Source organism: Platichthys flesus, chromosome 12 (assembly GCF_949316205.1).
Source record: "Platichthys flesus chromosome 12, fPlaFle2.1, whole genome shotgun sequence".
In the NCBI taxonomy this organism is placed as follows: Eukaryota; Metazoa; Chordata; class Actinopteri; order Pleuronectiformes; family Pleuronectidae; genus Platichthys; species Platichthys flesus.
Genome location: NC_084956.1, coordinates 4161951 through 4186990, shown reverse-complemented (window position 1 = coordinate 4186990; position 25040 = coordinate 4161951). Strand labels below are relative to the sequence as shown.

The 25040-nt window shown below is 42.3% G+C and overlaps 1 protein-coding gene across 2 annotated transcripts in view; it reads left to right on the top strand.

Moving 5' to 3' along the window:
• The window catches only part of LOC133966415 (spectrin beta chain, non-erythrocytic 1-like), a 73173-nt gene extending 52082 nt beyond the window's left edge, over positions 1–21091 (top strand). For both annotated transcript variants that reach the window (XM_062401340.1, XM_062401339.1), the window contains 27 exons: positions 40–246; positions 408–619; positions 821–958; positions 1594–1714; positions 1806–2021; positions 2250–2669; positions 3278–3480; positions 3726–3816; positions 3896–4042; positions 4956–5219; positions 6096–6320; positions 6433–6522; positions 6907–7185; positions 7963–8093; positions 8233–8437; positions 8660–9034; positions 9354–9440; positions 11736–11893; positions 12477–12615; positions 12697–12781; positions 12871–13067; positions 13157–13257; positions 13378–13432; positions 18398–18600; positions 18834–19007; positions 19292–19334; positions 19610–21091. In XM_062401340.1, the coding sequence (XP_062257324.1) occupies positions 40–246; positions 408–619; positions 821–958; positions 1594–1714; positions 1806–2021; positions 2250–2669; positions 3278–3480; positions 3726–3816; positions 3896–4042; positions 4956–5219; positions 6096–6320; positions 6433–6522; positions 6907–7185; positions 7963–8093; positions 8233–8437; positions 8660–9034; positions 9354–9440; positions 11736–11893; positions 12477–12615; positions 12697–12781; positions 12871–13067; positions 13157–13257; positions 13378–13432; positions 18398–18600; positions 18834–19007; positions 19292–19334; positions 19610–19819 (4776 nt within the window). In that variant the 3' untranslated portion in view covers positions 19820–21091. The remainder of the gene's footprint in view (positions 1–39; positions 247–407; positions 620–820; positions 959–1593; positions 1715–1805; positions 2022–2249; positions 2670–3277; positions 3481–3725; positions 3817–3895; positions 4043–4955; positions 5220–6095; positions 6321–6432; positions 6523–6906; positions 7186–7962; positions 8094–8232; positions 8438–8659; positions 9035–9353; positions 9441–11735; positions 11894–12476; positions 12616–12696; positions 12782–12870; positions 13068–13156; positions 13258–13377; positions 13433–18397; positions 18601–18833; positions 19008–19291; positions 19335–19609) is intronic.
• Positions 21092–25040: the final 3949 nt, after the last annotated feature.

The window sequence follows — 25040 nt, the reverse complement described above, 5'->3', positions numbered from 1 at the left end:
CAGCTCCAGCTCAGAAACTAAATCACTTCCTCTCCTCAGGCCGATGCTGACGACATCGACACGTGGATGCTGGACGTGCTGCGGATCGTCTCCAGTGTCGACGTGGGCCACGACGAGTTCTCCACTCAGGCTCTGGTTAAGAAACACAAAGATGTTGCCGAGGAAATCGGCAGCTACCGGCCCGTCATCGATGCTCTGCACGAACAGTCCCGCACGCTGCCGACCGAGAAGGCCGACTCTGAGGAGGTGAGGAGTCTCATTTTAATGGTTCTGTATCTGTGGAGATCAGTGTAGAAAGTAAAAATCAACCAGACGTCTATTATTACCAGAAATTAAGTTCAAGCTTCTTGTTTAAGTTTTTGTCTGGAAGGCACCGACTCACTGTGAGATTCTTTTTGAATGTGCAGGTTCAGAGCCGGCTGGCCGGCATCGAGGAGCGATACAAGGAGGTGGTGGAGCTGACGCGCCTCAGGAAGCAGGCGCTGCAGGACGCTCTGGCGCTCTACAAGATGAAGAGTGAAGCCAGCGCCTGCGAGGTGTGGATCGATGAGAAGGAGCAGTGGCTCAACAGCATGGAGATCCCCGAGAAACTGGAGGACCTGGAAGTCGTCCAGCACCGGTGAGAAGCACCAGGGTCACACCAGATCAGTTTGGGTTAAATAAGCTTGACTTTATAACAGAGCAATATATCCCATCATGCATTGCCCTGGCTCTGAATGAAAGAGAAAGACTTGATGGAAAAGAAATTAGCAGAAACTAAATAAATGTATTTTCAAAGTATGAAAACTACATTTTGTTAACTTCCTGTGTCTCTGTCCAGGTTCGAGAGTTTGGAGCCGGAGATGAACAGTCAGGCGTCCCGGGTCGCCGTGGTGAACCAGGTTGGCCGGCAATTGATGCACAGCGGACATCCCAGCGAGAAGGAGATCAAAGCCCAGCAGGACAAACTCAACACCAGGTAATCTAACTGGGATTAGATCAGATTATCACATCTTTAGCCACCTCACTTAGATTAAACTGGTTAGTGAACTGCTTCTAAGGCTGTAACTAAACATGATATAAATGGGACTAAAACTGGACCTGAATTAAAGATCATTATAACAGAGATTCTACATGTAACTGGGATTAAACACAATTAAACATGAATGTGAGGTTTATCAAGTAATTAACTGGGATTTAGCGGCTGTGATCTAAACTGGGATTAAAAAGGGTATTTAAAAAAAAAGATGATTACATGTAGAGCATTAGGTAATAAACTGGAAATTTATATTTAAAGATATTAAACTTGAATTGAAATAGCAAATGATCTGCGGTTATCAGGTAACTAAACTATGATTAAGACAGGATTAAACAGGTTGACTTAATGAGATGAAAATTTATCTTGAATAAAACAGACAATTAACAAGTTAAAGTAAAGTAAATAATCAGTGGTTGTACAGAAACCCAACCAGGATTGAACAAGTGGCCTCAGTTTAATTAAAAGAAAATGAATCTTGAATCAAACCGATAAATGAATAACCCACTTGCTTCAGTTTCCGTATAAGTTGATATTTGCTGCTGATGGTCTCTCTGTCTGCTCGTCCCTCCGTCCAGGTGGAGTCAGTTCAGGGACCTGGTGGACCAGAAGAAGGACAGCCTGAACTCGGCTCTGGGCGTCCAGAACTACCACCTGGAGTGTAACGAGACCAAGTCCTGGATCAAGGAGAAGACCAAGGTACATATACGTTCCTTCAGGGTTTAATTCACCCCCCCGCTGCCACTGATTGGCTGGTCTGACCCGTCACTCGCTCTCTGTCCTCCTCCAGGTCATCGAGTCCACTCAGGAGCTGGGGAACGACCTGGCCGGCGTCATGGCTCTGCAGAGGAAGCTGACGGGAATGGAGCGCGACCTGGCCGCCATCGAAGACAAGCTGGGAGACCTGGGAAAGGAAGCAGACCGGTTGGCCACGGAACACCCGGAGCAGTCAGACGCCATCAAGGGACGTCTGGCTGAAATCAGAGGCGTCTGGGACGAGATGAAGGTGAGAGGATCTGTCAGATAAGAAGAAACCACTTTAAATCTCTAATAAATCTTTAAAAGCAAGTTAAGAAAAACCAAAATCTTCGCACCAGAGATGAGAATCTGTAATTTAAAACAGATTCTGGAAACTTTTAATTTCACAGTTCTCCCACATCAGGATGTTAAAGGTGTTTCAACACACACAGTGAGGAGAAACACAAGATAGTAACCTGATTTGTTCTGTTTCCAGGACACCATGAAGAACCGGGAGGAGTCCCTGGGCGAGGCCAGCAAGCTGCAGCAGTTCCTACGCGAGCTGGACGACTTCCAGTCGTGGCTGTCCCGCACACAGACGGCCATCGCCTCCGAGGACATGCCCAACACGCTGGCCGAGGCCGAGAAGCTGCTGACCCAGCACGAGGGGATCAAGAACGAGATCCGCAACTACGAGGAAGACTACCAGAAGATGCGGGACATGGGCGAGATGGTGACACAGGGCCAGACGGACGCTCAGTACATGTTCCTGCGGCAGCGGCTGCAGGCGCTCGACACCGGCTGGAACGAGCTGCACAAGATGTGGGAGAACCGACAGAACCTGCTGTCGCAGTCTCACGCTTATCAGCTGTTCCTCAGGGACACCAAGCAGGCCGAGGCCTTCCTCAACAACCAGGTACACCTCAGATACAAGAAGGACTGAACCAAACACTTGCAGCATCTGTAGTGAATCAATGACTCTGAATCAATGACTCTGAAGTCCACAGTTTCAGTTTCTTCTGTAGAGTCTTTTATTTGCAGTTAGAAAAATCCCCATATTAGCTGGTGCATGCTGGGAGAGCCTCCAATCCCACCTGGAGATGAAGGTGTAAAAAATAAATCCAAAGAAGTTGAGCTGACTGATTTAATAGTAGAACGTTTATTGAAGAAGATTTTCTTTGTGTTTTGTGAATATTAACATTTGAACATGTTTGAGGGAAAAGATATTTATAGAACTTTTCAGTCCTGTCATAGGTCGCCCCCAAGTGGTTCAACATCTTCATTACAACAGTTTAAAAACAAGCTTATAGATTTTAAACTTATCTTTCATAAGCTTAAAAAAAAAATTGTTACTGATAAACAGGACATGAATTCCTCAGAAATTGACCTTAACTTGAATATGAATGTGCTCAAAATTACAATTAACTACAAAAACCAGGTTTTGTTTTCAAAAATCCAAACTTAACGAATTTAGATTTACATTAAGGGGCTGATCAAGTATCTCGTCTGTGCTTCTCTCTGCAGGAGTACGTCCTGGCTCACACTGAGATGCCCACCACTCTGGAGGGCGCCGAGGCTGCCATTAAGAAGCAGGAGGACTTCATGACCACCCTGGACGCCAACGAGGAGAAGATCAGCGGTGTGGTCGACACCGGCCGCCGCCTTGTAGCTGACGGCAACATCAACGCCGAGCGCATCCAGGAGAAGGTGGATTCTATTGACCAGAGGTGAGATACTGTTGGTTTGAACAGGGAATTTGTTCACTGAAGTTTATTTGTGCTGAAGAAGCAGGACTGAGGGTGTAGAAGTTAAATCCCTGGACTAAACTAAACCAGCTACAGTCCTTTAGGTCTTCAGAAAGCCATTCGTCTCCTGCCTTCACCAGAGCAGCTGTTCAGTGACTCAAAATGTGGCTTTTATTATGTCTGGAAATAGATAAATGATCCTGAACACATTGATTTTTGTTCTGCAGACACAAGAAGAACCGAGCGTCTGCCAGTGACCTGCTGATGAGGCTGAAGGACAACAGAGACCTGCAGAAGTTCCTGCAGGACTGTCAGGAGGTAAAACAGATCGATAATGTTAAAAACAACTTCAGTCCAACTCGTGGTTCCAAGCTGAGCTTATTCTCTGCGTCTCCAGCTGTCCCTGTGGATCAACGAGAAGATGCTGACGGCCCAGGACATGTCGTACGACGAGGCCAGGAACCTCCACAGCAAGTGGCTGAAACACCAGGCCTTCATGGCCGAGCTGCAGTCCAACAAGGAGTGGCTGGATAAGATTCAGAAGGTAGGAGGAGACAGAATGAAATGTTCTTTCATTTCCTTAAATAGATTGAGTTGCTCTTTGCTGGTTTGACAGACGAGTGTTTAGAAAGCTACTGACCAAAGATTCAAACTGTTGATCTGGAGGATTTAATGTATTTCACATAAATTTCCCTCCGTGGTGCTGTAAAGTTTAAAAGATAATTTTCAGAATCCAAGACATTTTCTCTTTATAGTTGAAACAAACATCAAACATCCGACTTTTGTGGAAAACAGAAACATTTTTAAAGGACAAATAATCCGATCAACAAAACTGACCACGTCTATTATTAATACTGTTGCATAGAAGTAAGCAGCCAAGCTACATGTCAAAAATACATTTTGTAAACAACGGCGCTAAATTTTGTAAAAGAGACAAAGACATGTTATGAAAGCAGCTTAATGTGCAGGAAACAGTCAACACACTCCAGCTGCTCTGTATGATTCATGTTGCTCAGATTTAAAATTAGTCCTGTAAGACTCATGAATATGTAAAGAAACATACACATCATGAATTAAAAAACGCCAGGTGAGCAAACAGGAAAAATTATGATCTGTAATCGTTATAAAACAAATCTGTTAGAAATGAAAAATGAAATAAATAAAGCACACAGGTTTTGTTTTTTATTTTTCAGTTACAATATTTTAACATCTGAAGAAAAGCTCCTAGTGTCAACGTTTCTTCTCACATTGATGTTATTTCCTGGAGAATCTTCTTTGTTGCCTCAGCCTTGTAATGTTAGGAATTCATAACGAATGTGCAACAGTATTTAAGACTAAAGATGGAAGCCTTTGCTTTCCAGTTTTTGGGGAAACGAGGGTCGTGTAGAGACTAATACAGAGATGATTGTAATCTATTACTACGCTTTCCTTGAGTATTGATAAATAGCGTCTTTCAGGACGGGCAGACGCTGATGTCGGAGAAACCAGAGACCGAGGTGATTGTGAAAGAGAAGCTGGCGTCCCTGAAGACGATGTGGGACGACCTGGAGTCGACCACCCAGACCAAGGCCAAGTGTCTGTTTGACGCCAACAAGGCCGAGCTGTTCACCCAGAGCTGCGCGGACCTGGACAAGTGGCTGGGCTGCCTGGACGGACAGCTGACGTCCGACGACTACGGCAAAGACCTGACGTCCGTCAACATCCTGCTGAAGAAGCAGCAGGTGAGGAGCAACGTTACCTTGAGGGTTTATCACAAGTGTGAAGAGTCACTGAGCTGCTCCACTGACTCATTCATTACTGGAAGAAGTTTGACGTCACAGTTTCTCTTCTACTGAGTTTAAACCTGAGGCCGAAAAACAAAACGAGAACAGGAAACATCTTTTAAAAGTGGAAAATAACTAATTTGTATCATTTCAGTTTTTGGTCCTTCTTCCTTATTTTTTGTTATACAACGGAAACACTTTTTACAATCTGGTTCTCCATTCTATTCTATTCATTTCATTGATTACAAACTGATTTATCTCATGATCCATTAAATCAGTGGTTCTTAACCTTCCCCAGTCTCGACCCACAGGTACAATCGGCCTTGTGTTCGCAGCCCTCGACAATTTAATGTAAAAACATTATTTGCCTTAAAATATGTCAGTTTATGTTGAATACATATCTTGATTTTTACTTATTCAAACCATCTGGTGAAAGAAATTATCTCAGAATCACTTGGTAAACACACAGATGCAGTTTGACAGTTTTTTGCTCGTTTTTTTTTTATCCTCGTCTTAGCTGTGCACTCACACACACACATGTTAAACACTGCACTCCCACAGCAGTTATGTAATCTTTGATTCTGTGTGTGTGTGTGTGTTTGAGTGTGTGAGAGAAATCAAGTGTTCGCGTTTCCCAGCTTCCTTTGCTCAGTTGTCATGGAAACTGCTCAGCTGATAACTGACAGCGATGGAGGAAGAATCTGAGATGTGGTTGAAATATCTGCAAATAGCTAGAAAGTCTATTTTGCTTATATATTTTTAAATGTTGGTATTACTGCCATTGATCCTGCAGCAGATATGTGTGTCTAACTTGTGACCTGTGACCTCCTCCAGATCCTGGAGAGCCAGGTGGATGTGCGTCAGAAGGAGGTGGTGGAGCTGCAGGGCCAGTCGATGGCGCTCAGCCAGGAGGGGAAAGGCTCCGAGGAGGTGGACGGACAGAGGATCAGCGTGGAGAAGAAGTTCAAGTCCCTTCAGGCGCCGCTGCAGAAGAGACGGGAGAACCTGATGGCCTCCAGGGAGATCCACCAGTTCAACAGGGACGTGGAGGATGAGATCGTGAGTAGAGTCAGAGATGAAGGAAACTAAGTTAGAAAAGTTAGAAAGTAGAGTAAAGAAGAGAGTTTAACGATTGAAGAACAGACGAGTGAAATAAATACTGTGTCCCCAGCTCTGGGTGGAGGAGAGGATGGCTCTGGCCACATCGACCGACCACGGGAACAACCTGCAGACTGTACAGCTGCTGATCAAGAAGAACCAGGTACACACACTCTCAAACACACACACTTTCATACACACACACTCACAACACACACACACACCTAGTCCGGTCAAAGTAAAGGATGTTTGGACTCAACAAAATCCTTATTCACAGTTCATTTAATCTTATATATTACTTTATACTGTAATGTATACACATGAATATTATCTATATTATTCTAAGCTTCTCCTCAGACTCGTCATAATTTGTTGTTGCAAACTACTTGTTTAATATTTAAACCTGAATCAACGCACTGAACAAATCTAAGACACGAATCATGACATGTCCGTAAAGGCTTGAAGGACAGAATTCTCCTGATTACTGACGAGCAGTTTAAAAAGTTCAAATATCTTCATTGACTTCACCCTCTGTGTGACCTCGCAGACGCTGCAGAAGGAGATCCAGGGCCACCAGCCTCGCTACGACGACATCTTCGACCGCAGCCAGCACATCCTGAAGGAGGACAGCCCCAGCGCCCAGCTGATCCGCCAGCGGCTCGCCGGGCTCCAGGCGCTGTGGGAGCAGATCAGGAAGGAGACAGAGAAGCGCCACGCCCGGCTCAGCGAGGCCCACGAGGCCCAGCAGTACTACTTCGATGCATCCGAGGCCGAGGCCTGGATGAGCGAGCAGGAGCTGTACATGATGTCAGAGGAGAAGGCCAAGGTGAGGACGAGGTTTAATTAACAAGGAGACGACCAAACAGAATCTGATTCAAGATCAGGACGTTGAAAAGAAGAAGATTAAACTCATGCACAAAGTGGTGGTGGCTGGCTGCTGCTCCATGTTAGCAGATGAGAAACTAAAGAGTGTGAGTCAAAGATAGTTTCTGTCATTTCAGGAAGTTCTTCTCACACTGATGTTTGTTCAAGCGTTCATGTTCCTGATCAGTTTGGTTTAAATCAGTTATTTGATGGTGTAAAAACGAGACAGCTGAGACGACTCAGGATTGGTAGAGAGTTTGTGCGATCAGGTCATTGGAGTTTAAAAACTTCCTGTTTCTTTGTTTTGGTTCCGTTCACGTGTCACTTCCTCAGACTGTGTGTTTGCCGTGTGAGTTTAATGAGTTTTTTCGCTGCAGGTCAGTTTAAATCCAATACTTTCTGATATGACATGTTTAATTCGTTCTATGAAAACATCCGTACTCTGGTTATAAGAGATGGTTTCAATTATTTAATGTTTTATTTAAGCTTTGGTGTTAAAGATGTTTAAAGTCTTTATTGTGTGAAGAGTCTGTAAATCTGGTCTCATTGATCCTCTTCATGTGAGAAACATTTCCTCAAACTAAATGATTCTGCAGTTTCTCTGAGTGATTCAGTTTCCGTTTGTCTCTCGGTCACTCTCCCATTTAATCACTCATTCTACTGTTAAGTGTCAGTTTATGCATTTTCAGAACAGTGAAATGAAACAGATGATTAAAGGAATCTTGTGTGTGTCTCTCAGGACGAGCAGAGTTCAGTGGCCATGCTGAAGAAGCATCAGATCCTGGAGCAGGCAGTGGAGGACTACGCCGACACCGTCCACCTGCTGTCCGGCACCAGCCGAGGCCTGGTGGGCGCCGAACACCCCGACAGGTGAGGAACTGAGAGAAGGGAAGAGGAGGCATTAGAAAACAGTTGATAAAAAGTAAAAGAAGGTTCTAGGGTAAAAAGGTGTAAAGTAAGAGAGGGAACTACCTGAGATTGAATTCATCTCTGTCGTCTCTGCCTGCAGCGAGCGGATCGGGATGCGTCAGTCTCAGGTGGATAAACTCTACGCCGGCCTGAAGGATTTGTCAGAGGAGCGTCGGGGGAAGCTGGACGAGCGGTTCCGTCTCTTCCAGCTCAACAGAGAGGTGGACGACCTGGAGCAGTGGATCGCTGAGAGGGAGGTGGTGGCTGGATCCCACGAGCTGGGACAGGACTACGAGCATGTTACCGTCAGTACAACACGCATCTGCATTTAAAACAAGATGTATCATGAGTATTCTGCAGAGGCTGAAAACTACAAAACTGAAATTGCATATTTAACATTTCTTCATCTTTTTATACCTTTTTTAATAATCAGCATGAGCAGTAATCAGTTTGTATCAATTTAAATATTTCATTTATTAATGTATAGTGTGTATATTTTTTTAAATGTTATGCCTTTGCTCTATCAGATGCTTCAGGAGCGTTTCAGAGAATTTGCCCGTGACACCGGGAACATCGGGCAGGAGCGCGTGGATGCCGTCAACCGCCTGGCGGACGAGCTGATCAACACCGGCCACGGAGACGCCGCCACCATCGCCGAGTGGAAGGACGGCCTGAACGAGGCCTGGGCCGACCTGCTGGAGCTCATCGACACCCGGACGCAGATCCTCGCGGCCTCCTTCGAGCTCCACAAGTTCTACAACGACGCCAAGGAGATCCTCAACCGCATCCTGGACAAACATAAGAAGCTGCCGGAGGAGCTCGGCCGCGACCAGAACACAGTGGAGACGCTGCAGAGGATGCACACCACCTTCGAGCACGACATCCAGGCTCTGGGAACACAGGTGAGGTCTTTAGAACAGGGAATCTAGAGGCAAAGAAAAATCTGGAACATGCTCCAGTTGTCTTTTGATATAAAACGTGAAGTTTCATTTCAGTTTCATTCATTCGTCATGAGAGGAAACTCAATGAAAGAAGTGAAAGCTACCAACTCCGAAGCATCAACCTGTTATGAGTGTGTGACTTTCAATTCTCTTTTTATATAAAAAAAAAGAAGAGAATTGATTAAAACCTGAAATAAAAAAAGTATGGAGAATGGATGACGTCCCTCTGGGGCTCATGTTCCTCTGAGTGACACCTTCTTTCCTCTTGCTCCGGTTTCAGGTGCGGCAGCTGCAGGAGGACGCCGTCCGTCTGCAGTCGGCGTACGCTGGAGACAAAGCTGACGACATCCAGAAGAGAGAGGGGGAGGTGAGCTGTGGTGTGAAGACATGGAGCTCGTCAGGGCTGGGCTCAGTTTCCTTTCACTTCACAAGAGATAAACACCTCAGATAGAACAAGAACTCATGATGTAGCACTGGTGTTAATGAAATCAGTGTAAAAGGCCTCTGCCTCGCGCATGCTGCACTGCTGCTGCATTAACTCTGCACTGCTCCTCTGCTCCTGGCCGGGGAGACATTTGAAATCAGACTAACCCATCAAATGGAGAGAGAGATTCCTGGAGAATAAGTTTGTGTGACGTAGAAATCAACACGTAGCACAAGAGGATTCACGTACAGACGTCACCCAGAGAAAATAAAGAGGTTGAACCTGTAGAGCTGTTTTTCACATCTGCAATTAATCTAGTAATCTTTATTCATAATGAAACCAGAATCTTTTCAATATAAACACAGTAGAATCTTACAGGGCATGGTCAAAATAAAAGAAACACAATGATAAAGTCTCATTAATGTTTCTGTTCGCAAGAGTCAAGGTTTATTTATAAACCAGCTTTACAAAATCACATTCGACCAAATTGCTGAGCCGGCTTAAAATCTGAAAATACAAAATACAAATAGAAAAAGGTATCTTATTTTTAATTTTACACGGTAGTAGAGGTTTAGGTTGCTGTATATTTAGATTAAGCTTTATTGATCGTTATAAACTAAACCAAACTAGGTTCTCTGGATGAACAATCATTTCTCTTGAGATTCAAAATATGAAAAACATTTTATTTGCTGTCGTTTGTAAAATTCTAGGCTGGCAATTGTTTATATTTGCAAACTAAAGCAGTTTTTTAATTTGTATTAATGTTTGATTTAAAACTTTCTTTTTCTGAATCTGCAGTTCTCAACTGTGATGTTCTCAAAACAAACATCTGACTATATTTGATCAATTTATTAACTTTACAAATACAAAGATGAAACGTGTCTTCAACAAATCACTTTTTCCTGATTCTTAAAATTAAGTTTAGAATTGAAGTGGAGTTTCCCTGTAGCTCCTCCATGACGTGCACCGCGTGCGCTCTCCTTTGAACCCGAGCTGACTGTTGAGAAGTGTTTTTGATGGCGTTGTGTTTTGACCATTCCCTGTATGTTTCCCTTCACATCCTCTGTCCACCCAGAAGAGAAAGGGAGAGGTGAGACTCTGTTTACCAGAAACATCTGCTTGGCATCAGGCTTCATTTTGGCTGCAGTTCCTTTAATACTCAGACTAAAATGTTCAATTTTAGTGACATTTTAGTGGTTTTCATGCAGATTAGTCTCAGCCTTCTGTAGAGTCAGACACAGACTTGCTGCTTTGCAAATACTTGCAGATTTTTATTGCACAGAACAAAAACTTAACAGTTTATCTGATTGATTTATCCTCACCCTAACCCAGGATCAACTGTAAACTCCGCCCGCCTGGGCCTCTGAGGAGATTAAATAAAATGCTACTGGTAGTTTGCAAGTACAGTTTGGATCTGATCAGCCTGTGAAGATGAAATCTAAAATTTTAGCTCCTGCTTTACTCAGATATTTTGATATTTCCTGGCTGCACGTAGCAGTGCAATCGGATGCTTGCGTTCACCTTTGCTCAACAGTAGTTGCTTGTTAGCTGCCGGACAATCGCCGCTTGCAGTCGTCTGCAGCCATGTTTCCATCTTCTCTGTGAGCAGCTGCGTCGCTCTACTAATTACGACCAGAGGACGATAGAGTGCAAAGAAGTTCAAACAAATAAGGGTCGATGAAAGGTTACTTATATGGTGCAGAGTTCAAGGTTGCTAGATCGAGTATGGATCAAAATAAAATGTCTGTATCTTAAATCACTCCCAGATGTTGATATAAAAGTCGTCTTGTTATGAAGCAGCTAGCAGCTCGCCAGTCGCCCCCTTGTGGTGCTTTTCCATCTGGAATCTGCTCATATGTTTTGCGCTTTTATTTTATTTTTGTGCTTTTGTCCCATTTATTTATTCAACTGCTCCCCTAGAGAACCCTGCATTTCAACGCTCTATAATGAAATACTCAACTATTAAGAATCGATTCATAATCAATGTGTATTTATCATAAATAAATGTCCCCTTTGATCATTTTGCCGTTCTTCAGCCACTTGTAGGACACACGATTCACAGACGATCCTCCCTGGTTGTGTCCGTTATTCTCAGGCTGCCTCAATAATATAAATTATATCAATTCACACTCAGACTCTTGGTGCAGTAAAAGTGAGAAGATCGTTTATTATCAGGTTGAACCAGTGATGTTTGTGTTTCTCTGGTCTGACTCCTCCCTGTGTCTCGTCCTCCCTCAGGTGCTGGAGGCCTGGAAGAACCTGCTGGAGGCGGCGGAGGGCCGGCGGGTGAAGCTGGTCGAGACTGCAGACAAGTTCCGCTTCATCAGCATGGTGCGGGACCTGATGCTGTGGATGGAGGACGTCATCCGTCTGATCGAGGCCCAGGAGAAACCCAGGTACGAGCTGCAGACGGAACACGGGCTGGTTTCACCTGATCTCTGATGAGTCAGCGTTTGTTCAGATGCTCAGGAGGACACACACACACGCACACACACACACACACACACACACACACACACACACACACACACACTGCTTTGCTAAATTTAGCTTTACCCTCCTGCTCCTCCTCCACTTTCTATCTTAACTTAATCCCTGTGAGTCACGGACTTAACTCCTACACAGCTAAAACCTACACAACTGCAATTATAGAGGCTGACGGAATTAGGGGTCTATATTACAAAGAAGAGAAATTAATATACATTCCTGTTGATTAGATTTGAATATCTTAGCTGGACACATAGACATTTTTCTTTTTGTGATGATTCTGACAATTATTTGAATTTCGATGAAAAAGTGCGACACTAGTTGCTCCAGAGTAATACCCATTTAAAGTGTGACTGTTAATTTGTGTCCTTCATGGCAGAATTAATAGTTTTATGTCATAGGTTTAAACTTCTAAAATTGAAGATATAAAGACGAGAAACCACATTATCATTAGTAATAGAAGAACTGTTTTTTTTTCCTGCTTGTTTCCAGGGACGTGTCGTCGGTGGAGCTGCTGATGAACAACCACCAGGGCATCAAGGCGGAGATCGACGCCCGTAACGACAGCTTCACGTCCTGCATCGAGCTGGGCAAGGCGCTGCTGGCCAGGAAGCACTACGCTGCAGAGGAGGTGGAGAAACTGACACTTCTTATTTAACTGTGCAGAGAATCAACGAGTCGGCGCTTTTAAAATCATCGTTTCTCTCCTCAGATCAAAGAGAAGCTGTTACAGTTGACTGACAAGAGGAAAGATATGATTGACAAGTGGGAGGACAGATGGGAGTGGCTGAGACTGGGTACGATGCTGCGGCCAATCAACTTTAAAGCGTATTTGGCTGCACTGATCTGGTTTAATGTCTTCGTGTGTGTGTGTGTGTGTGTTCAGTCCTGGAGGTGCACCAGTTCTCCCGGGATGCGGGCGTGGCCGAGGCGTGGCTGCTGGGTCAGGAGCCCTACCTGTCCGGCAGGGAGATGGGCCAGAGCGTGGACGAGGTGGAGAAACTCATCAAACGCCACGAGGCCTTCGAGAAGTCTGCCGCCACCTGGGAGGAACGCTTCTCTGCTCTGGAGAGGCTGACCACGGTGAGAGCGATCACTGACGCTGTGTGGAGCGGGAGAAAGTGTCAGGGCAGATAATAAAAACAGGTGTGACGTGATGTTTGTATGTGCAGATGGAATTATTGGAAGTGAGAAGATCGCAAGAGGAGGAAGAGAGGAGGAGACAACCCCCGCCCACTGAGGCTCAGAGCGCCGAGGCTGCAGCACAGCTCAGGTGAGTGTCTATGTGTAGATATTCTAGATGAAAGGACACAGACGTGGGTCAGAATCGGCCCTGGTGAGGTCCATGAAGAGTGTGTGTGTATAACTCTTTGTGCACTTTGTGTGTTCGCAGGGAGGGTGAGCAGGTGTCTCAGAACGGGCTGCCGTCCGACCAGGAGTCTCCCAGGGTTAGTTACCGCTCACCTGCCTACCAGCAATACAGCAGCACCCTGCAGAGCCGCAGGCCCACCGCCGCACCCTGACACACACACACACACACACAGACACACAACTCTAACCTTTGACCTCATACAGAATTATTAGACTGTTTTTAACCAGTTGTGTTGTATCCCTCCTCCTCCTCTCCCACACACATTTCCCTCCTGTTTGTTTCATGTATTATTTGCTTAGTTAATTTTCTTATTTGTAATAATTTAAGCTTCAAATGTGTAATGTGTATAATTTGATCTTCAACTGATAACAACTTGGTTTTGAGATCCCTTTATAATGAGACCCTCTTCTCTGAGAGGCGTCTTAATCACATCTTTAGAAAGAGGAACAGGAGTCAGGAAGCAAAGGGACCGATAGGAAACGTAGTTAAAATATATATAAACATGTGTGCTACTATTGTCAGAGGACCAATCAGCCTCATGTGTTTAAGTATTCATTCCTCCAACATTTATTTAACCTGGGAGTTCAATGAGGTAGAGTAGAGCAGAAGATACACAAAACATCCCAAGAAGACACAAACAAGAAATTTGCAAAATACACAAAATGTAATTTAAAGCAAAAGAATCCATTTAAACAAATAATTGCACGGGAACATTTTGATGGTGAAAAATTCTACTCGCACATTTAAACTCTAATTATTCTGATTTATTTAAGTGTTAAACTGCAGGTTTGATTCCAGGACCCGTTTGTCCACCTGGATCGTCTCTCAGCAGTTATAACTTGTTTCTCAGGAAGTGTCAGTAAAGATCATAAGAAGAAATCAAACTGTAGAAAATCATGGATTTAATTTCTGTGTCAAGATTTAAGAGACATTCTCGAGTCTGAAAGTTTAGTTTGACTCTTCTCCCACATCTACTCCCCAGGGCAAGCAAATCCTAAATGAAGCAATAAAGCTGAGGTGGGTGGAGAAGGAGGTAAATTTGTAAATCAGGCAGAACAGATCACTCCAACACATTCTTATCTTGTAACACCTCTGTAATCAGACAGATGTTTTCTGAAGCAACACCAGGACACAGATGAGAAGTTTGACGAACGACAGATGTTCTTTTCACTAAGTGTATTTTGGAGAAATCTTCAGTTTTCACTGGAGCAGAATTTAGTTTGAGGGACTTACAGACCTAACTTTTTAATGATCTGCTTGTTTACACTGGGGCTGGGGTGTTGGTTAATGTAGATTTTATGTTCATCAGGCAGTTGCTTGTTTTGATTTAGCGCCTCCAGGTGGACAGACAGGCTAATCCAGAATAAACAGCAAAACTGAGGGAAAATCGTCCTTCAGCAGAAACTGTGAGGAAACTGAATCAGGAATAAATATAATATTAATAATACAGGGAAATAATTCACCTCTACATTACCTAAATCAGCTGTATCACAAATGGGCCCAATCTTCAAACTTTATCAAACTTTCCCTAACATTCCATTTTGTACTTAGAAATAAACTAGATTAATAAATGTAACAAAGTGGTGCTTTAAACTTTCTAACAAGGATGAGCAGGGAAGCAGTTCCTGAGAGACGTAAACAGAAAGTTTACGTCATTTAGTGGATTAAGTATGAATCTGTGAGTGTGACAGAATAAAGAGTGAATGGGACGACAAAATGCACACAAACAAAACCAGCCACATTTTCTCCATTCCTCCCCTCATTTTTCTCTCCCCTCCTCCCCTCCTCCCTCTGTCTCCTCCCAGCTCGACACCCCCGTCCTCCTCTCCCCTCAGCTCTTATTGTTTCTGCTCTTTTACGTCATCGTTTACAAACTCACTCTGTGGAACATGAGCACCTGAGACGAGAAAACTCAAATCTATTCTCCACTTCAAACTCGGGTTTCAAAGCCAGAAACACTGATTTCAATTAATCTCTTAAAGTTTTGTGAACATTTGTGAGATTTTTAAAGATGATATTTATTCACTGATATAAATCGTGTAGTCGACAGCGTCATCAGACATTTGGTTAAACAAAAATACACAAAGAAGATATTAATTAACTGTAAACACTATGATATAGATTCATATTCAGTTTAATAATAATAATGTCTCACTTCTATTCTTATTTATATGTTGTTAGTCTTAAAATAAAAGATTTTACGCTCCTCAAAGTCAAGATTGATCATTAACACTTCACGTCTACAGTCTAATCGTCTAATCTGTTCATTGACTTATCTAATATAAATGTAATTTAATATTTTAAGGACAATTCGAACTGATAAAAATAATTATGAGCTATTGTCATTGGAGGGAAACTGATTCAACTTCTGGTTTATGTATAAAGCAGATTTAAAGTTCTGTTCAATATAATAAAATGAAGAGAAATAAAACTTATCAAAATAACTAAAAGATGATCTAGAGATGACTTTACAAACACTATTACCTGGAATTATACAAGGAACATCCTGAAAGTATTGAACAAAATCCAATTTTTTAAAAACATATTTTTGTCCCAGATTTGTCGTCATCCTACAGTTCATATTCATTTGAGTGTATTCATGTGTGTCACCATCACACATACAACACACACTCACATCCATGTAACTACACATACATTTCTACATGTAAAACTTCATTTTATGTGACTAATGCTTAGTTTATCATATAATCACATTATTATTGTCTTATCCTTTACTCTTAAAGCCACAATAATCAGATTATAATCATAATTTAGTTCTTAGATTATTTTCTTTCTTTCTACATAATTTTAACGGAGAAGGAATCTAAATTCAAATCTTTTAAAAATCAGCAATACAATAAACATTCATCTTAAAACTTGAAGCTGAACTTCCCACTCGTTTCCTGTTTTCTCATTTCTGTTCACATTTATGACAGAACAACAGGAATTAGTTTCAAACATTAATGGTTAGTTATCTGTTTGAGGAACTGATGAATGAATCCATCGTTAAAATCATTCCACAGTTTCCCCCATGTTTTTTTTAAGCGTTTAGATGTTTGCCACTTCCTGTGTGTATTTGTGTGTTTGTCTCATTTTCACACACACCTCATTTTTATTTATCAGCTGAGGATTCTGTGTCGCCCCAGCAGTGTTTTATATTTTCATTGTTGTCACAGTTCTATGTCAGAGTTTCTTTATTCCTCTCCATGGTTCCTGTTGCACGTTTGTCACTCGTTCTCCGTCACTAACACACATTCCACAATAAACCTGTTAAAACCAATCAGTTCACTGGTTTGTCTGTATTAACCATGTTTGTAGCTTCTCTCCATACACAGTGTTGTAGATTTCTGTTGTTCCTGTTGCATGCTGTCACCATCATTAGCATTTAATTAGCATTTTCTGTCAATGTTTTATTTCCTCATCTCATGTTTTTCACTGACTTTCATCCTGGGGCTTTGTGTTATACCTTCGTTAAGTAGATGCAAACTAATTAGCTTTATTTGCTGTTGTGTTTGTTGTGAGAGACATTATTTCTAGAAACTTTAGCACAAACGAGGATGAACTCTTAGTTTTAAAGTTTCAAACTGGAATCACCAGTTTTATAAATTGTTAATAAGTTTGTCAGGAATGCTTGATAACGTGTTGAGCTACAGCTGCTCCCATTGGTCCAGATGTGTAATGTCTCTCAGTAAGAGCTCTCAGGATTGGTCCAACCTTTGAAAACCTGTTACAAAAACCTCTTACGAACTTTTATAGTGTTTGAAAAACTTCCTCTAGAAATAAAAAGGATCCCAGGTTTGATTTGCTGGTTTGGTAAAAGTCAATCAGACCTTAATCGGACTTTAAGTAAAAGTCCTCAGGATTAGTTGAGCTGCAGTAAAAGCCGCCACAATTGGTCCAGGTCTGGTCAGACTCTAAATAAAAGCTCCCAGGATTGGTCCAGGTCTTGCAGTCCTTCAGTAAAAGCTCCCAGGATTGGTCCGACCCTCTGAACCGTTCTCATCCGGGCCTTGAAGAGCTCAGTCACAGGGTAATAAGCATCCGCTTGGATTGGGTGTGGTGTGAAAAAAATAAAATCTGTTTTTGATACTAGGCCAATCGCACTCTCCCCTCACCAATAACGACGCCCAGTAAAGAGTTCCAAGCAATTTCCTGATGATTGTTTGAGATTTTTTTTTTTCTTCTTCTCTGCGAGCTTCTCTCTCCTCCTCTCCTCCTCCATGTTGTGTGTTTTTAATGCTGTGGTGTCGTGAACTTTTTAAATGCATGTTGTAAATCTGTGATCTGTGCATGACCCTGTTGGTTCTTTGTGCTGTTAACAAACAACGCAGACGTTTCTCTAATTGGTTCTTGAATCCAACGCTCACACAATTACAATGCTTTAAAAAGAAAACTACAAATTAATTGAAATGAGCAGATTCAGCCGACGTCAGAGGTTTGAAAATCAGATCTGAAGAAGATTTAGTTGAGATTCTTAGATTAGATTTTAGTGGTTTTGAATAAAGTGAGTTTGATTTGTTACAACAGCTCTTCTGGTTCAGGGAGCAGAGGATTATGGGTAATATCCAACATTCAGAGCCCCAGTCAACACATTGATAGAGTCCTGACATAATTAATTGCCCGTCTAGCTGTAGAGGGCGCTGTTGCCCAGGAACAGTGACATAGTGTTGCTTTAAATCAGGTGAATTAGAAGCGTCAGACTGTCGGTAGAATCCCAATGCCATTTTTTACGTGTAAAACAGTAGTTTAAATGTTGCAGACTGAGGTAGCTGCTGAAGTTGACAGTGTTTATAGAGAGTGAGTTCTAATGCTGTCGACAGTTTTATTCATACTTTATTCGGAGTATATTCACCTGATATTACCCATGATTCATCGAGGTGTTACAGTTCAGTGTAGAGAATCTGTGTCGGCCTGTGATTCTGCTCTGCTCTGCATGTTGCAGCTCTGATAACTGATTCACAGCTTCTGAGTGTCTGAGATCAGTTTAAAACATCATGTGTGACACTGGGATCTCTCCCCTGACGCTCTCCTCTGTTTCCAGGAGAACGTTGACGGGGGCGAAGCGGTGAACGGGGTGTCGGAGCCCAGCCCCGCGGGGTCTCCTGGGGCGTCTCGCAAGGGCAAGGGCAGCCAGGCGGCGACGCTGCCGGCCAAGAGCCAGCAGGACGCGCCCACGTCCCAGCTGGAGGGCTTCCTGCACCGCAAACACGAGTGGGAGGGTCATAACAAGAAGGCTTCAAGCAGGTACGAGTCACACCCACCACATTGAAATCGTATTGTCCAAAAACATTCTTTAAAGGTTCAATATGTGCATTTGTAAAGTACAGTACAATAAACTAAACCTGTAGCTGAGTTGGGTTCTTGTATCTTATTTTCAAACCTGCAAAATTTGTAGTTTTAATTGAGGTTTCATTTGGGCGCCTGTTGGTGGCGTCACATCTCATTTGTGCATGTGTCTCTCCTGACTGTTCCCGCAGGTCGTGGCACAACGTATACTGTGTGATCAACCAGCAGGAGATGGGTTTCTATAAGGACCAGAAGAGCGCCAGTCAGGGGATCCCCTACCACAGTGAGATCCCAGTCACCCTGAAGGACGCCGCCTGCGAGGTGGCGCTGGACTACAAGAAGAAGAAACACGTCTTCAAGCTCAAGTGAGTGGTCCAATACATAAACATCCATAAATCTCCTTAGACTTCAATTAAACACGCATAACATCTGCATCAACATGTTTTTAAGTTTTCTTTAGTATCAAATATATCCGGTGTGGGTTCTCCACAAACCGCTGATTCAGCAAACTTGTAATGATGCTAAAACACTGTTTGTGGTGCAGAGCTGAATAACTGACTTCAGGAGAATGAATCACAGCGACTGACTCACTGTCTTCAAAGCTTCACCAGTGTAAACGTTCACACTGATGATTGTTTCACTCTCACAGAATCACTGACGGGAACGAGTATCTCTTCCAAGCCAAAGACGACGTAAGTGAAGAGAACATATCTTAATGAATTTGCTGTTTAATGATCTTCTATTTTAATCTATATCTTCTATTTTATCTTTTATCTAAACTCGTTTTTATTATATTTTTGTTAATTTATTTTTGTATTTATATGAAGCAGTCTTATTATTTTGTATATGTCTTCTAACTACATTAACATGTTTTATAAAACATCTATTTAATGATTGTGAATCCACGTTAACAGCGACTCTTCCTTGGTTTCCTCTCACTCCCTCTCTTCTTCTCTCCATCCTCCAGGAGGAGATGAACACGTGGATCTCGGCCATCTCTGCAGCTGTGCCGGCCGAGAAGGCGGAGGTCACGCCCAGCAGCCACAGCACGCCAGCCCCCGCTGCACGCGCTCAGACGCTGCCAGCCTCCGTCGCCTCAACAGCGGTGGAGTCCAGCCCGGGCAAACGTGAGAAAGACAAGGAGAAGCGCTTCAGTCTGTTCAGCAAGAAGAAATAGACGCTCCCTCCCTCTTTCTTTCTCTCCCCCCATCCCTCCCTCCCTCTCTCCTTCCTCTCTCTCTCCTCCACTGCTGTTTGGGGTCGTTTCATCTTCGTTTATCAATCTTTGATCCAGTATTTCTTAAAGATGTCAATTGACCAAAGTTTCGACTCAGAGCTGCTGATTCGGTCATAACGCAGAATAAACAGAACAACTTTTAAATAGTTAATAAATTTGACCTCAAACTGGATTTCAATTTAATTTAAACTGTAAATAAATAGTGATTCAATGATAAAATCAATTACAGCTCGTTTAACGATGGTAACAGGTTCCGTTACAACATATGTAGTCGCTACAACAAATATAATCCCAAACAGCCGCTCTTCCTCCTTCCTCCTCCTCTTCCTCTCAAAGCGTGACTTCAGCATGCAAGCTCCGAGCCAAAACTCTCCACTCTGTGCCTATCAACCGTCCGGTCTGGCTCAGAGCTACAGTTCAGCTACAACACACCACCTGTATCCTCTGTTCAGTTTTTGTAAGATAAGGAGCAGGGAAAAACGAAAAAGGAAAATGAATTAATGAATAAACGGGGGGGGGTTCTGCTAAAGCTTCATGCAGCTGCTGCCATGAAAATAAAAGCCAGAGTTTGCCGCTGAACAACAACAACACAATGTAGAGGAGTTCCCCAAATATTCCACTTTATTATTCTTATTGCTGTTATTTGTGTTTTCTATCTCCCCCCGTTTCATTTCTCCTCTCTGCTTCCTCCTCCTCCCGGCTTCTTTGTCCACTACTGCCTTCTGTGGGTTGTGTTTACGCTCACCGGCTGTCTCACCGTCTTCTTCTTTTTGTTAAGCTCGTAGTTTAGTTCCTGTTCGGGTCCATCCTCAGTTTTTGCAGAGGCCTTGTCTTTGCAAGATGACGTGTATCCCTCTGTGGTGGGGAAAACTGAGACCACAGCGGAGTGAAGCTCCAATTTTACAGCTGTCGTCGCGTCTGTAATCTGAGCTGAGAAGTCGTCAAAGTTTTTAATGAGCGGAGAAATCAAATCTGCAGAACAGAACGACATCACGGGGTCTGAACAGCATTTTGTGCACTGAACAATAATTAAAAACTCAACCTTAAAAAGTGGATAATTATTGTGTTCTGTTGAATTTCGGTGCTGTCTAATTCCTGCAGAAAATAAACAGGAAGTGGCTGTAATTTTGAGCGTTACCCCGCTGTGCTTTGAACTGTATGTATAACTTGTGTATAACAAACTGTTACAAAATAAACCTGTGTTTAATTTCACCTATTATTATTATTACTACTAATAAGATCTACCAACCATAATAAGCTTCATTTTGAGTATAACTTTCTTTACCTGAAGACTTAACGATTATTTACTGAATGAAGGAGCCGTCGAGTCGGAGTCGTCCACTCGACGGGAACAAATAACTAAGACCAGTGGGAATGTTGAACTCATCCAGTTAGTTTCTTTTCTACTCTTTTATTCTTCTCTTGTTTTTGTTTTCTCCATCACGTTCTTTCTGTTCCACAGTTAAGAAAGTGTCTAAGGTTTATTTAGTCCGACAAGTATGGAGACGTAGATGTTCTATAAAAACTAAATAACTTTTAAGCATTGCTGTTAAGTGGGCGGGTTGCTTCTTTAAATAAAAAAATAAAGCATTTACTGGAAGTGAGTAGTGTTGCAGAATAATGGTCGCTTGCTTGTGGGCTTCAGCATCTCGATTGGAAGATTTCGGGCTTTGACCTCGAGAGGAAGCACGACGAGTTACTTGATTGTCTACGGAGGATTTCTAATGACCATGTATAAAGAAGAAATCAGCTCTGGTGATAGTATGATATAAATAAATCAAACTTAAGGGACTGACCTGCAACAAACCGAATGAAGAAGAGGGTGTTAGGGTTACCTTAATCAACTTATGTACTTTATTCCCCTATTATAATAATATACAACTTTATTATGACTTTTTCTTCAAACATCTGGTTATTTGGTCCTAATATTCTGTCGCAGAGTTGAGACTGGAGAGAGTGAACGAACAAATTAGTTAAAAACACTTTTATTCTGAAACCATAAGATGTGAGCAGCTTCATTTTGTATATATTCTTAGATGTTCCTGCTTTGGCCTCCAGGTGGCGTATTATCCAGCCCCATGCTGAAACCGAGTTTAAACTGCCATCAAACCAAACTCTTCTCTTAAAACCAGTTTGATTTTAAGCTTGAAATTGTCTCAGACTATTTTAATTGTCATTAATTAGCCTCCGTAATTCCCAGGAGACAGGTGGGTATGCTTGTTTCGTACACAGCTGGTGGAGAAGCTGGTCGGGTGGAGTCAAGTAACTTCTCGTCTCTTCACTCCGGGATCAGACCCTGAAATGCTTCCTGTTTTTTTATTGTTTTTTTTTTTGCTTCCTTATGCTGATTTTATGAATATGGTGTGCATTCCTCTGTCACTGTAACCATAGTAAAAAGATATTTCTTCATATTGCACAATCAATGATGCCACGATGGGGGTGGGCGGGTGGTTGGGAGGGGGTGGGCGGGGCGGTCAGGGCTTTGTAGGTGAGGTAGTAAGTGTGTGTGATGTTGACCACCAGGGGTCACTGCTAGTTGGATCTGCACCTGTAGACTTCTCCCCATCTCTGTTACATACGTGCAAAAAGCCATTAAAATGCTTTTAAAATGAACCGGACGACTCTTTCATTTATTATGTGTGTGAAGTTCATGCATGATTATATCAGATCTCTGAATCAAACGCCTCAGACACTGAAATGTGTTGCTGGTATTTTAAATATCAGATTTCATCCACTGGTCAGTGTGGATGAGGGTGAAGTTATAATTTTTACATGGTTCTGTGAAGGCATCACTGAGGAAAAGAAAATATATATTTTTTAAGTTATTAAAATTCAGTGCAACCTTCATATCATCAGTGTGATAAGAACTACCTTAAATGACAGGATTATACAACAGCCAGCCACCAGGGGGCGATCGAGACATGTTGGCTTAACTTCTGTGAGCTGTCATGTCATCCATCTTTATTTACATCCAGTGATTTAAAGCTAATCACCGCTGACCTCTGGTGGACAGAAAGAAAAATATCATTTATTTTAGACGTCCTATCAAACGTCATCATCAACCGTGTGTGTGTGTGTGTATGTGTGTGTATGAGAGAGAGAGAGAGACGGCATCACAGTCTGAACAGTGAGGTGATAGCATGTGACTTCAGCAGAGTAACTCATTTTGATCACACTGTAAAAACTCATTAAAGTCAAACTGATGCCTGAAATCACAACAGTTACATTATTAATGAGGTTAAAAGCAGCTGTGATCCTCAGTATGAAACCACTGAACTCAACCATCTGAGCGTGTGACTGTGCTTTGTGTTACTAGGTTCATGTTGTTGCTGCAGACTCGTCAGTTGTGTAACCTTCAAGCCATAGGTGGTTTTCACTATAACTGCATAAAGACTGTATTTGGGAATCACAAGTTAACGTCCGCAGGGAATCTCAAAATACAGTTCGTCAGCTGTCAAATTCACGAGCTCATTTCTAGATCTGTGCATCAGGTTTTTGTAGAAGTTTTTTAGGTCTAAATAAAGTCTTGAAGGAATTAATATAATGTGATGAAAGCAGCTACAAGAGTAAAATACTACAGAAGCAGATATTTATGATAGAATATCAGTTTTCTGTCAAATGAAATAGCTTATTATACTGTGTACCTCGTTTATTTTGGTTGTTTTACTTCAGTACAAAATCAGATTGATTCTTATACCACTGGGTTAAAAAGTATTCTTCTTCTTCTTCTTCTTCTTCTTCTTCTTCTACGTCTGAATTGTTCCAAACACTATTTCTCAAACAGACTGAAGAGGTTGAATTCAGTGAATTTGCATTTTACCTGACTATGTAGGTGGATCTGAAATGATTCGTCTGTTGATACATTTTATAAAGAACATAAAACTGGCTTGAATCTTTATATTTGTATTTACTTTAATGAACCTACCACTTCCTCTCCTGACTTCAGCACCGCGGACAGCTCCTCTGTCACTGCTGCTGCTGGTACTTGTAGTTTTTTATCACTTCCTGATAAAAAGACAAGAACAACAATAAACTAGGAAATAAAAACACAAAATCCCACAAACCTTTGCGGCCGCACGCGCGCTCTCGTGCGTCGTGGTTACCTCCCGAGTGCGAACTGTGACAAACAACCACAATAAGAGCGGATGTGGGGAGATGAAACCTTCAAAATAAATGACGTGATTTTCTGGCTCAATATATAATTATTTTAATGATGAGTTTGAATTAAACTCATCACAGAGTGTTTCAGGATGTTGTCGTTGAAGGTTTTTCAAAGATCTCCCCTTTACTAATCGATAAACAATGAAATATTTACACTAAGTTAAAATACCAATTCAGTGATTGCGAAACTGTCACATATTTCATTACTTCCGGTAATTTTTTTCACCAGTCAGTTTATTTCCTGGTTTGTAATAAAATCCATAAAAAATACTGAACACATTTAGACGAAACATGGTAGAAAGGTACGTTTGTGTCTGGAAATAACACAAACAATTATTGTCCGGATCCATAGGAGGTGGAACCAGGAATTTATTTATTTCTATCTTTAACATTGTGAGATGTTCTGAGATGAGTTTTCACAATTTTTCCAGAGAAAAATTCATGGATCCTGATAATCAACAATCAGACATATTACGAGGACTAACTCTGTGAGTCTGGGTGTAATTTGGTGTAGCTTGATTGTATCTGAGTGATCTTATTGATAAGATTAGATACATTTTTACATGTTAGTGCTGTTTAATTCATTTTAATCCTAACATCGGGGTTCGGCCCCTCAGAGGGGTCACCAGATGAATCACAGCTGCCGTCAGGTCCAATGGGAACACCTTACTATGTAAAGAGCTCTGAGATAATGTTGTGATTTGAATCTGAAATTAAGTTGGGTTAGATTCTAAGCTTCCTCCAGGTTTTTACTTCCCCTCACGCATAGGGCTTTTATTTTGTAGGGGTCGTCAGTGGAAACAGTGTGTGGTGATGTCTCTTTGCTTCTCTTGATGTTTCTGCTTCTCAGCCCGAAAACCAGCAAGAAAACACCACAGTGAAGAGACTCTGCGTCCAGGGAGGGTCTCCATAAGAGTCTGCAGTCCGGTGTCCTGTCAGCTGAGCCTGTCTGTCTGTCTGTGTGTCTGTCTGTCTGTCTGTCTGTGGTCAGAGGGACAGC